Source organism: Ahaetulla prasina, chromosome 9, assembly GCF_028640845.1.
Source record: "Ahaetulla prasina isolate Xishuangbanna chromosome 9, ASM2864084v1, whole genome shotgun sequence".
Taxonomy (NCBI): Eukaryota; Metazoa; Chordata; class Lepidosauria; order Squamata; family Colubridae; genus Ahaetulla; species Ahaetulla prasina.
In genome coordinates, this window is record NC_080547.1 from 25832122 (window position 1) to 25845019 (window position 12898).

At 37.3% G+C, this 12898-nt stretch overlaps 1 protein-coding gene across 1 annotated transcript in view; it reads left to right on the forward strand.

Moving 5' to 3' along the window:
* The first annotated feature begins 2444 nt into the window (after positions 1–2444).
* Positions 2445–12898, forward strand: part of VSIG10L2 (V-set and immunoglobulin domain containing 10 like 2) — a 38300-nt gene continuing 27846 nt past the window's right edge. Inside the window, exons 1-2 of the mRNA XM_058194686.1 lie at positions 2445–2523; positions 4652–4999. Coding sequence (XP_058050669.1) covers positions 2445–2523; positions 4652–4999 — 427 coding nt within the window. The remainder of the gene's footprint in view (positions 2524–4651; positions 5000–12898) is intronic.

The window sequence follows — 12898 nt, forward strand, 5'->3', positions numbered from 1 at the left end:
TGATAATTCGCGTAATAACTGCAGCTAGGATTGTATTTGCACAAAATTGGAAAAATGAAGATATCCCTATGGATGAGAATGTGATTAGGAAAATATTAGAATGTGCAGAAATAAATAGATTAACACTCAAAATTAAAGAGAAGGAACAATCTGATTATTATAATATATGGGGATTATTTTATCAATGGTTAGAGAATAAATATGAAAAGTAGCAAAAAGCAGAAGAGTGAAATAGAGAAAATGTTTTGACAAAGTTAAATAAGTTAAGAAGAGGATTGCTATACTATTAGGTAAGGTATATATTAGTATTAGTATTAAGTTAAGACTAGAGAAAATGTTAAATATGGCTGTAAATTGTAATTTTTATATAAAACATTTGCACAAAATATATGTACCAGGTGACATACTGTTTAATGGAACATGATGTTTGAATTAAAATAAAAAAAATATTTTATTTTAAAAAAAATAGATTCTGGGTTGCTTTTTGTGGAGGATTTTTTTCTCCCTAGTGACTTCATTCCATCCCATTTTGTTTTCACTGGGAAAGACAGGAGCACTACTTTGCTGAGGGAACTATTTTCTAAAGCCTAAGAGGAAGAGTATCTCAGAAGTTGTGTTTGTGAAGCAACTCTTCATAAACACAACTTCTTGGCGACGCCAGGGATGGGTGACTGGAAATCCTGAGAGAGTGGCAACAAACAACTGAGCAGTCTCACTTGGAAAACCTTTACACGTGTAAAATCCAGATGTGGAATCCTACATGGTCAAAATAAAGGATGACTTGTTAGTTATCCAAGTTAGTTAGTTATGCTGGAAAATAGAATGCTCTTCTCCTAGCAAAATGGCCTTGGGTAGTTTGAGGCGCCGTTTGTTGGAGCAACTTAGTCATGGTTTCTCTTCGTCATCAAAGGTTTCATTCTGTACATGTCCTAAACCAGGGGTCTCCAACCTTCTGTACATGTTCTAAATCAGGGGTCTCCAACCTTGGCAACTTTAAGACTTATGGACCAACTCCCAGAGTTCCTCAGCCAGCTCTGCTGACTGAGGAATTCTGGGAGTTAAAGTCCACAAGTCTTAAAGTTACCAAGGTTGGAGACCCCTGTTCTAAACTATCAAGGAGAATACTCCTTCTGTCCATCTGTTTGTCTACCTGTCCATCTGTCTGTCTATCCATCTGCCTGTCTGTCAGCCCATCCATCCATCAGTCCATCCATCCATCTGTCCGTATTTCCATTATAACCTCTGGTGTTCATAACCATAAATATCCATGCTCTATACATAAACGTTCTCTACAATATGGGCCTAAGCTGAAGTTTGCCAGATTTCCACTATTTCCAAAATAATGTTTTCAGTACAACGAGGAGAACTAGTATGGTCCCAGCAATTACTGACCAGTGAGCCTAAAATGATAGTTAGAAAGGTATTAAAACAGATAATAAAGGAAATCTTTTTACAAAATTTGCAAGAGGGAATATTTCAAACTAGGATGTACATTTTTTGTATAGGATGTACATTTGATAGCTTATTAGTAACCTTGACTATCACTAAGTGTTGTATCTTTTTATTCTTGATGGAATGTATTTTATTCTCCTTATGTACACTGAGAGCAGATGCACCAAAGACAAATTCCTTGTGTGTCCAATCACACTTGACCAATTAAGAATTCTACTCTACTCTAATCTACTCTACTCTACTCTACATCAGAGAATATAGATTATTTAGCAATTGTGAGAATTGTAAGAATTCTTCCATATATCTGTTGTCTTCACTGAGTGATACTTTACTGGTATTTATTCTGCTTGGCTATTGGCTATATTTTTGTATTTAATGTGTGTTCTATATGCACATATTGGAAGTTCAAAAGATTTCATTCAACCCAGGAAGAGTAATACTAACTTTGCAATTGAGTATGCCTTCAAAGATGAGCAAGAAAACACATACTCTTCTGCCATTGCAAAAAAAAATTATCTGAAGAAATATAATTGCATGAGAGGTTTGCAAACTGGAAGTACATGGCTTAGACTTTCCTATGGAAAATTTAATGCTTTCAGTCCTTATCTTCCACTGGCATGAAACCACGACTTCAAGATGCTCAAACCAAAGGAACTTGACTTGTATTTCCACTGTTTCTCTAAAGAAACTCCTGCATAATAGATCAAGGAAATGAGATTACCGGTAAGTAAGAATAAATGAATAATTGAACATTAATCGGGGGTGATTCGGGGGTAATCCGAGCCTAATGAGGGCTGCATTTTTTATCTTTGAGAGACTGAAAGAAGAGACAGAGAGACCTGTCCCCTAGTCACAGAGGTTAGTAAGTCCACAGAAGAAACGGGAAGTGGAAGAAGTCCATGGCTTGCCTGGAAGCTGGGGAGATGTGACGCTCTGGAAGGAGCTCATAGGATCTGTCTTCTAGGTCTTGTCCTGTGCAGTGACATGGAGCAATGGATTATGGATTGGCAAAGAAGCTACAATTTAACAGCTTGCTGAAAATCCTTTATATCCTCCCAGCAGTTGTTTATGGTGAGTAACCTGTTAGCAATCTTACCAGGCTAGCTGCAATGCAAAAATATGTATGTCTACCTATGAAATAAGAAAAATATATTTCTTTTTTGCTTGTGAGTCCCAGTGGTGGAATATTTAGAGGCTCAGCCCTACAATAAGGCAATGGGCTTAGATGGAAGACTGTGTACTTTGGGCTGAATCTCAGTTTTACAGATACAGTGATGGCTGCCTCCTGCTTGTCTTTTTTGAATTCCTCTCTTGTTAATGAGTGCGACAAACTGGTTGTGATCTCGGTGGAGGACATGATGCAACTGCAGAAGTTGAGATTCAGTCCAGGGTACACAGTTGTAGCTCAGTGACCTAATCTGGTGTGCATGTGTGTGTAGTGCCTTGTAGAAAGGCTTGTAGAAAATCTTTTTATTTATATTTGTAGTTATTGTGTAACTATTATAGTTATTTATTTACCAAATTTGTACAGCCACCCATTTCACCAAATAAATGACCCTGAATGCTTCCTATGCCTCTTCCCTTAATTTATGTTGCTGTAAATGTAAATTTCCTTAAACCAGGGGTGTCCAAACTTGGCAACTTTAAGACTTGTGGACTTCAACTCCCAGAATTCTTTGCTGGCTGAGGAATTCTGGGAGTTGAAGTCCACAAGTCTTAAAGTCTTAAAGTCTTAAAGGGCCGTGATACTCAGGCTGTTAGAAGCCTGTTATTAGAACACAGCAGTCTGCAATTACTGCAGGTTCAAGCCCGGCCCAAGGTTGACTCAGCCTTCCATCCTTTATAAGGTAGGTAAAATGAGGACCCAGATTGTTGGGGGGGCAATAAGTTGACTTTGTAAATATACAAATAGAATGAGACTATTGCCTTATACACTGTAAGCCGCCCTGAGTCTTTGGAGAAGGGCGGGATATAAATGTAAATTAAAAAAAAAAAGTTGCCAAGTTTGGACACCCTTGCCTTAAATGTTGTTTAAAATACAAACGACCCAGCTTGCATTCATCAATACATAATTATCTATGTTTTAGTGTATTTTTTCATATGAATTTTCCTAATAAAGCCATTCTTTTTGGAGGCAGCCTATTGTTTGCAATTTAATTTTTTTTTTGAGATGCTGTTAATTTCTTTAGACTTTTTTTGTTTCTTTCTTTGCAAATTTCTGAAGGAACAAACAATACTGGAGAACTATAATGTTGGCATTTGCATCTCTGAAAAACCCTGTGAAAACAGAATGCCCAAATTTGCTTTCAAATGGATTTGTAGCAGCTGCAATGGGGCAGGATTTGTGCGTGCTACCTTTTCCTTTGCCTAAAACAGACAAATGTTAGCTGCTATGAGTGATCCATCCTAACAGGTGTTGCTTTACGATCAACAGTTGGAAAGGTTCCAGAAGAATGATTACCTCAATATGAGGAAATTTAACCTTCTAATAGCAGCTTCTCCAGATTTCCACCTACTCTGTCACATACATACTCATACCCATATTTATTCATTTCTTCTTCATTGCTCAGTATGTTCAAATTATTCTTCATTCTTTAGAATTCTGATAGGTGGATGAAAACCAATCATATCCAAATAAAAGCTAACTATACAGTAAGAACAAAACAGTCAAGTAAAACATATGAAAGTTTCATTAGAGGTGCATAAGGTAATCAGAGCAATCAGATGGAGATGGTAAACTAAGCAAGGCTGGCTGAGAATTGAACACACGTGGAGCAACATGCTGGACCAAATCAAAGGTTAATATCTTTTGGTACACAGCCACAAGCCAAATATTTTTGGGAAACCTCTGTTTCCTGGCATACTTGAAGGGGTTTTCCCTCTTAAAAGTGGCTTAGAAATGAATAATAAAAGTAATCTTGTTGCTCTGTTTGCCTTCTCAAGAAATTGGTCTTTAGTAGTATATTGATTCTATGAAGCTCCTATCTTCCTAAACTGAATGAGAGAAAAGTCCTAAACTGACTTTTATTCATTAAAACAACCCGTTTATGAGTCATTGGAAAGGCCTGAAACTTCAGCATTGATTGATCCATTGAATGATTCTTTCTTTCTTTCTTTCTTTCTTTCTTTCTTTCTTTCTTTCTTTCTTTCTTTCTTTCTTTCTTTCTTTCTTTCTTTCTTTCTTTCTTTCTTTCCCCAGGCCAGTTGCTTCCTTTGGAAGATGCAGAATATGATGAGCAAGTGGTCAAAGGGGTGCATAACCGCTCAGTGAGGCTGGCATGTGGTGACATAGTGCAACCCCTGGTTGTCTTCTGGAGTTTCACCAAACCCGGCTCCCTCATTCCCAGAGCTGTGGCCATCAGCAATGGCCTTGAGTCCAAGGTGGAGAAGGCCTCTGCCGTTCTGGGGGAGATCAGTTTGAGGAACAGCACCCTAGAGATTAAGAAACTCCAACAAGCTGCTGAGGGACATTTCATGTGCCAAGCCTTGTACGAAGTGGACGGAGAGATCAAAGTGGCTTATTTCTACATTCAGCTTTTTGTCTTGGGTAAGTCATAGCTTCTGAGGAAATGGAGTGTCTTCTCAGAGATGAGAGCAGAGTTGATTTCTAGGACTTTTCTTCTGATCTTGCAAACATGAAGAGGGACCAGGTTCAGTTTCTTTGTCTCCCCATAATCCTGTCAGACCCAAAGGAACTATTCCTGCTTCTAAATAAAAGTTCTCCATTCTAACTAACCAGTGGTGGGATTCGGCCAGTTCCTACCACGGAGAACCAGTTGTTAACTTTCTGAGCAGTTGGAAGAAAATCATTAGGGCAGAGAACTGGTTGTTAAATTACTTTAATGCCATCATTAAAGAAACTAACTCTTTCCTTACTAAAAGAATGAGATGAGATGAGATGGATGGAAAGAGAGAGAGAGAGGGGGGGGGAAGGAAAGAAAAAGAAAGAAAGAAGAAAGAAAGAAAGAAAGAAAGAAAGAAAGAAAGAAAGAAAGAAAAAGAGGAAAGCTCACCTTTTACAAAAGCAGAATGAAATTCACTAGATTTGGTCCTTATGATTGATTATGGCAAACCTAATGAGGAAATTGTACAAAATGGGCTATAAGCATTAATCCCATCCATGTTTCTTCCCTTACTAGGCAGAAACAGTGTGTCTTCCCATCACCTCTAACACAGTGGTGAGTTGCTACCTGTTTGCACCGGATCAGGGAACTGGTAGTGGCAGTGGCGGGAGGCTCCACCCACCTGCCCAGACACTTCTGCGCATGCACAGAAGGCCGCACATGCACGAGCGAACTGGTAGTGACGGGATTTGGAACCCGCCTTTGCCCTAACACCCCTAAAAAGAATAATGTTTCTAGTTGAGTCATTCTGTAATCAGGTCAGCTGATGATGCAGGGATAAAACCTCTCTCCTTGCACAAACTGATCCAATTTGCTCTCTATGGTTCCAAGATACTCATGGCAAATCAGAATCCTTGTATTTTCTGTCCCATAATTCAAGTATGCCAATTATGAAACATGTTGTGATGTAAACTCTACCTCTTTTTGTACTTGTATAACAAATACAATAGGTAAGCACTGGAATGTGCATTCCATTATTGTAATGTACATTTTTCTTTTTTCTTTCTTTTTTTTTTTAAGGCAAAATTTTTATTTTCCATAATAATTCCCACAATTTGACCAGTGTACAATACAATTACTTATCCAACAATCAATCCTATACTCAAATTATACTCAATCAGGGCTGCTCGACTGCCACTCCCTCCCTTAATCCTTTCTTCCCTTCTCATCCTTCTTCAACTTTCCCCACCATCCTTCTCCTCGCTTTCCTACTTCCCCTCCTCTTTCCCACTTCTCACTACCATCCTTTCTAACCCTCTATCTTCTCCTCCTTCTCCTCCTCCTATCCTTTCTTCTCCCTCCCTTCTTTCCTACCTCCCTACCTCCCTACCTACTTTCTTCCTTCTTTACTCCTCTTTCCTTACCCTTTCCCTTCAGGAGTGGTTACCGAGCAGTCCCGACTTTACACCATTCCAACTTGTTTAATTCTACCATTATTCCTGTACAATGGCAATCAATCAATTTATAGTCTTCCCCTTCCCCCATTTCCCCTCCCCGAGACTTCCCAGAACAGAATACAGGATATTGTAACTAACAAACATAATCTAAAATATAACATAAAACATATTCCATTTCCATTTCACACCATCACACTATCAATTTCCTTCTTTCTTAAACTAATACATAGCAATTCCTAACTTCACTCAAAAACTAATTGATATTTTTTAATCTGATACTTATTTTGAATATAATCAATCTACTTCCTCCATTCCAAAATATATTTTTCTTGTGTACAGTCTTTCAAGTAGGCTAAAATTTTTGTCATTTCTCCTAAATTTGATACTTTACTAATCCATTCTCCAATTGTAGGTAAGTCTTCTTTCTTCCAATATTGTGCAATCAATAGTCTTGCAGCAGTTATTAAGTTCAAAATCAGTTTTGTCTCTATAACAGTGCAATCTGAGATTATTCCTAATAAAAAGAACTGTGGAACAAACTTGATCTTCTTTTTCAAAATGTTCTGCATAATCCACCATATTTTAATCCAAAAGGCTTTAACTTTTTTGCAAGTCCACCATGTATGATAATAGGTAGCATCCTCACAATCACATCTCCAACATTTTGCTTTCACATTTGGATACATACATGAAAGTTTTTTAGGCTCTAAATGCCATCTATAAAACATTTTATAAAAATTTTCTCTTAAATTTTGTGCTTGCGTGAATTTAACATTCCTCACCCAAATTTTTTCCCATGTTTCTAACATTATAGGTTGTTGAAAATTTTGTGCCCATTTTACCATACAATCTTTAACCAACTCCATTTCTGAATCAATTTCAACCAATACATTATATAATCTCTTTATATGCTGTTGACCTTGATCTTTTATTTGTTTTACCAAATTATCATCACTTTGCCTTATACCAATTTTCTGATCTATTTTCCATCTAGATTGCAATTGTCCATACTGGAACCATGTATAATTTCTCCTTCATCCTCAATTTCTCCTAGATTTTAACTGTAATTCCCCTTTTTCCATAGTCAAAAGCTCTTTGTAAGTGATAACTTCCATTTTTTGTAATATATTTATATTCTCTATCATATGTCTGGGGATGGTCCATATTGGTATCTTTCCATTTAACTTATATTGATATTTTTTCCAAATCCTCAACAAAGCACTTCTGACCATATTATTCTTAAATGTCTTATCAATTTTCTTGTCATATATTACATATGCATGCCATCCATATAACAAACCATAACCTTCTATATTCAAAATCCTTTCCTCTGTTAAATTAATCCAATCAGAAATTGAAGCTAAAACAACTGCATCATAGTACAATTTCAAGTTAGGCATTTTAAAACCCTCTTTCCTAACATCTTGCATTATTTTTAACTTTATCCTCGGTTTTTACCCTTCCATACAAAATTATTAATCCTTTTGCCATTCTTGTAAATTTGCATCTTTCTTCAATATTGGAATCATTTGAAACAAAAATAAAAATCTAGGCAAAGCATTCATTTTTATAGCTGCCACTCTTCCCAACAATGATAATTGTAACTTCTTCCATTTCTCCATTTCTTTAATTACTTTTCCCCACAATACCTCATAATTATTTTTATATAATTTTACATTCGATGCTGTAATGTATACTCCTAAGTATTTAACCTTTTTAACTACTTCATATCCAGTTATTCTTTCTAATTCTTCCTCTGATGTGTATTCATATTTTAATTATCATTATTGTCTTCTGTTGATTCACTTTAAACCCAGATACCTTACTATACTGATCAATTGTCTCCATCAAATATACAGCTGAATGTATTGGTTGAGATAAAGAAACAACCAGATCATCTGCAAACGCTCTTAATTTATAATCTTGATTTTTAATTCTAATTCCTTTTATTCGATCTAAACCACGTATCTTACTCAATAATATTTCCAAAGTTAGAATGAATAATAATGGTGACAAGGGACATCCTTGTCTAGTCCCTTTCTCAATCTTGAAAGATTCTGTTAATCCACCATTTACTATTATTTGAGCTGTTTGCTTTTGATATATAGCCTTAATTGCTTGAATAAAATAATCCCCAAATTGCATTTTTACTATTACTTTAAACAAAAACTGCCAATCCAATCTATCAAAAGCTTTTTCCACATCCAAAAAGAAGAATGCTGCTGAGACCTGGCTGTTTCTTTCCAAATATTCAAGTAAATTTACAATTTGTCTCATATTATATCTCATCTGTCTCCCCTTAATAAATCCTGATTGATCATTATGAATTAATTGATTCATCAGTGGCATCAATCTATTCGCTAATATCTTAGCAAATATCTTATAATCAGTATTTAAAAGCGATATTGGCCTATAATTCTCTGGTTTAACACCATCTCGATCTTCTTTAGGTATTAATGAGATAAAAGCTGTCCTCCATGAAGGAGGAGCTTCTCCTCCCCTTTGTATTCTGTTAAATAACTCCTTAAGTGGTACAATCATCTCATTTTGTAAATTTTTATAATAAGTAGTTGTCAAGCCATCTGTACCTGGTGCTTTATTCGCTTTAAGCTGCTTAATTGCAAACACTATTTCCTCTGAAGAAATTAATTGATTCAACTCTTCCCTTTGATCTACTGTAATTCTTAAGATACCGTGGTCCTGTAAATATCTATCTATATCTTTATCATTAATCACATCTCTAGAATATAACTTAGTATAATATTCTAAAAAAGCTTTTTTAATCAAATTTTGCTGATATACTTCCTTACCTCTATATTCTATTTTATCAATTATACGTCGTTTCTGTTTCTTTCTTAATAAATATGCTAACCACCTTCCAGGTTTATTAGAATTATTAAACAAATTATGTAATGCACATTTTTCTTTTTGTTGATAGTGTCTTGGCTTGCTGTGAACACTTCATATGTATCCATTGATAAATTCATTCTGTTCCATTTCCATTTGATCAATGGTTTTTAAACATGCATACAAAAATGACTCCATATTACTTTTTACATGGAAAACTAATGCAGCTTTGAGTTGGCTGCTCAATGCAAGAGTTTTGGATTTGCAAGTTCCCCAAAAAATGGCTGCTGAGGATTTTGTAGCAGCATTCTGGAGCTCATACTCTTTGGCTGAGTCATTGTGCAATCGGGTCAGTTGATGATGCAGGAATTCATCTAGCGATCTGGGATCTAGAGCTAGCAGCAGTAGGGCTTGTCATGTTTTGAATGGACAAAGATGTGCACAAAACTCCACATGGGTCATATCAACATGTGGTGGCCTTTCAAAATAAAACAGTGCAGCAAAATAGCAGGAGAATCACCTCCCCTAAGAAATCAATGTTTCTTCTTGAAATCTATCAATTAAGGAAAGAAAGTCTGTTAGAAATTCTGTTTATATATAGCAGCAGAGAGCAAAGAGTACAATCACCATGTGCTTTACTGCTTAACTGTGTTTAACTGTAACAGGAAAGAGGAAATTCTTCTTAGAACAAAAGAGCAAAGAATATATACCATACTGCCATCTACTGGCTGAATACTACTGTAGTTGTTGCATAAAAATACATTCCAACAATAAATTCCAAAAAGATCTATTGGAGAAACCCTATCTCAGTTTCCTTTCATCTTAACCTGACATTTGGTGTAGGACAAATGTTGTAAATAGCCTTTCAGTGTTCCTGGTTCCTGGCCAGCTGTTCTTGCCCATGATCAGGTTGTTCAAATGAAAGTCATTAAAACTCTTTGGCTGATGGAGGATACTCTCTCCCAGGTATGTCATTGATCTCCAGCAAAGGTTCATCTTGATTTTGACAGCTTGATTTTGTTATTTTTCCTTAGGCAGTTAGCCTGGCATTTTCAGCAGAGGGAGGGAGGCAAAGAACTCCTCTGTTGCCATGTTCAGATGCTAAAAAACCTGTTTTTTTATGAAAAAATGAAATTATGAAAAAAAAAAACACCACCCAAGTCTGTGATTCCTACCTCTTGTCTGAATAGGCCAGTGATGTTCTCTATATAAGTGTAACCTAAGGTCCTTGTGGACTTCAAACCATTCTATTTGCATATTTATTTTTATTTTATTTTAGAATTTATAGAATTTATTGGCCAAGTGTGATCGGATACACAAGGAATTTGTTTTGGTGCATATGCTCTCTATTTGCATATAAACTAGAATTACGTAACCTACCAAAACTTTGACATCCTTTCCCCCACTTCTTGTAGGGTGGGAGATTATGTAAAATAGGTTCTTAAGCAAACTAGAATTTCACTGCATCCACATTATTTTTTTTTAAAAAAATAGTCACCCAGCAGAAAAGTATTCAATCTTTAAATCATTTAAATTACGCTGAATTTAGTTTCAGAATTCTTGTCCAGCTCTTTCTCTTCCCCGCGTAAGGAAATTGGTTTAACCCTGGAAGTAAACCAGAAACATGCATTGTTTTTCCCATCGTAAAAGGTGCACATGCTTTAAGTCATTGTTTCTTAGCCTTTCTGAGCAACTTTTAAGATATGTGGACCTCAATGCCCAGAATTCCCCAGCCAGCATACCGACTAGGGCAGGGGTGTCCAAACTTGGTCCCTTTAAGACTTTTGGACTTCAACTCCCAGAGTTCCTCAGCCAAGTTTGGACACCCCTGGACTAGGGGATTCTGGGAGTTGTAGTCCATCCTGATTCAATGTGCCAAGGCTGAGGAACACCGCTCTAAGTAATAGCCAGGGCAATGATAATATATGATGAATATGAACTTTTAGGCCAATAGTTGAATTGCCTGTAATTCTTTTTTCCCCCCAGTCCGAGTCAACATTTTTAGATATAAAGCAGGGGTGTCCAAACTTGGTCCCTTTAAGACTTTTGGACTTCAACTCCCAGAGTCCCTCAGCCAGCAAAGCTGGCTGAGGAACTCTGGGAGTTGAAGTCCAAAAGTCTTAAAGGGACCAAGTTTGGACACCCCTGATATAAAGTATTATAAAATACAAGATACAAAAGTAAATAGAAGAAAAGTGAGTGGGGCGGGGAAAGGGGGAAACGAAGTGAGGAAAGATAGGGAAAGAGAAAAGAAAAAGAAGCATTGATTTCTGACTCTCTGTTACAGTAAAATAAGGCATTAACCTCAAATCAACACTTTTTGCTTTTATTTTATTTTTTATTTTAATTTATTTATTTTTGTCACACAGTATATATAAGCATAAGCATGAAATAACTATGCAATATATAAGCATATATATATAAGCACAAGTATGTAATAACTATATTAATTGGATATAACGAAAGGAAACAATAGGACGGGAACGGTAGGCATGCTTGTGCTCTTATGCACGCCTGTTGTGTCTCGCCCGCTCCCCCTGCCGCAGCCGGGCCCCTCTTATCTCCTGCCGGATGCTGATAGTTTGGAAGAATGTCCTGGCATGCCTCTAGGCCCCAGCCCTGGCACCATGCCCAGACAGGCCGAGCAAGACGAAGGGCCTGACGTGCCTTCAGCCCCCAGTCCTGGCACCATGCCCAGGCAAACGGAGCAACTAAACCCCTCCCCCACAGCATGTGAGCCTGAAGAATGTGAAACCAATCATGAGCTCAGATTACCAACAGCTGGAGGCTGGAGAGGTCCTTGCTTCCAGAGAATTGAGAGGCGACGTCAGCAAAAAGAAGGGAGGGGCAGGCCTGGATAAGTGCTGAGTCATGGAGCCACACCCCATGGCCTATATAAAGGATCTGCTTTCTGGCATTCTCTGAGTCAGGCAAAGTCTAACTTGGATTGCTGAAGTCTAACTTGGATTGATTCCTCTCCTGCCTTCCTTGAGAACTCTGATAGGACTTTGGCAGAGCTGCAGAGGCACGCTTGATACGGACTTCCCCGACCCGGCCGTCAGCGGAGGAGTGGGACACGACATTGCCCCTTACAGACCTCTTAGGAATGGGGTGAGGTCAATAGTAGACAGTTTTTGGTTGAAGCTTTGGGGATTTTGGGAAGAGACCACAGAGTCAGGTAGTGTATTTCAAATATTAACAACTCTGTTACTGAAGTCATATTTTCTGCAATCAAGATTGGAGTGGTTCACATTAAGCTTAAATCTATTGTGTGCTCGTGTATTGTTGCAATTGAAGCTGAAGTAGTCTTCGACAGGAAGGACATTGTAATAGTTTTTAAATAATTTTTTAAATAATTTTTCATAATAATATGAACAAGCCATTTCTATAAAGATCTATCTGTCTAATCGGTAAAATTAATTGGGGCCTCTGTGGCTCAGACTGCTAAGACAGTCTGTTATTAACACAGCTGCTTGCAATTACTGCAGGTTCTAGTCCCACCAGGCCCAAGGTTGACTCAGCCTTCCATCCTTTATAAAGTAGGTAAAATGGGGACCCAGATTGTTGGGGGCAATAAGT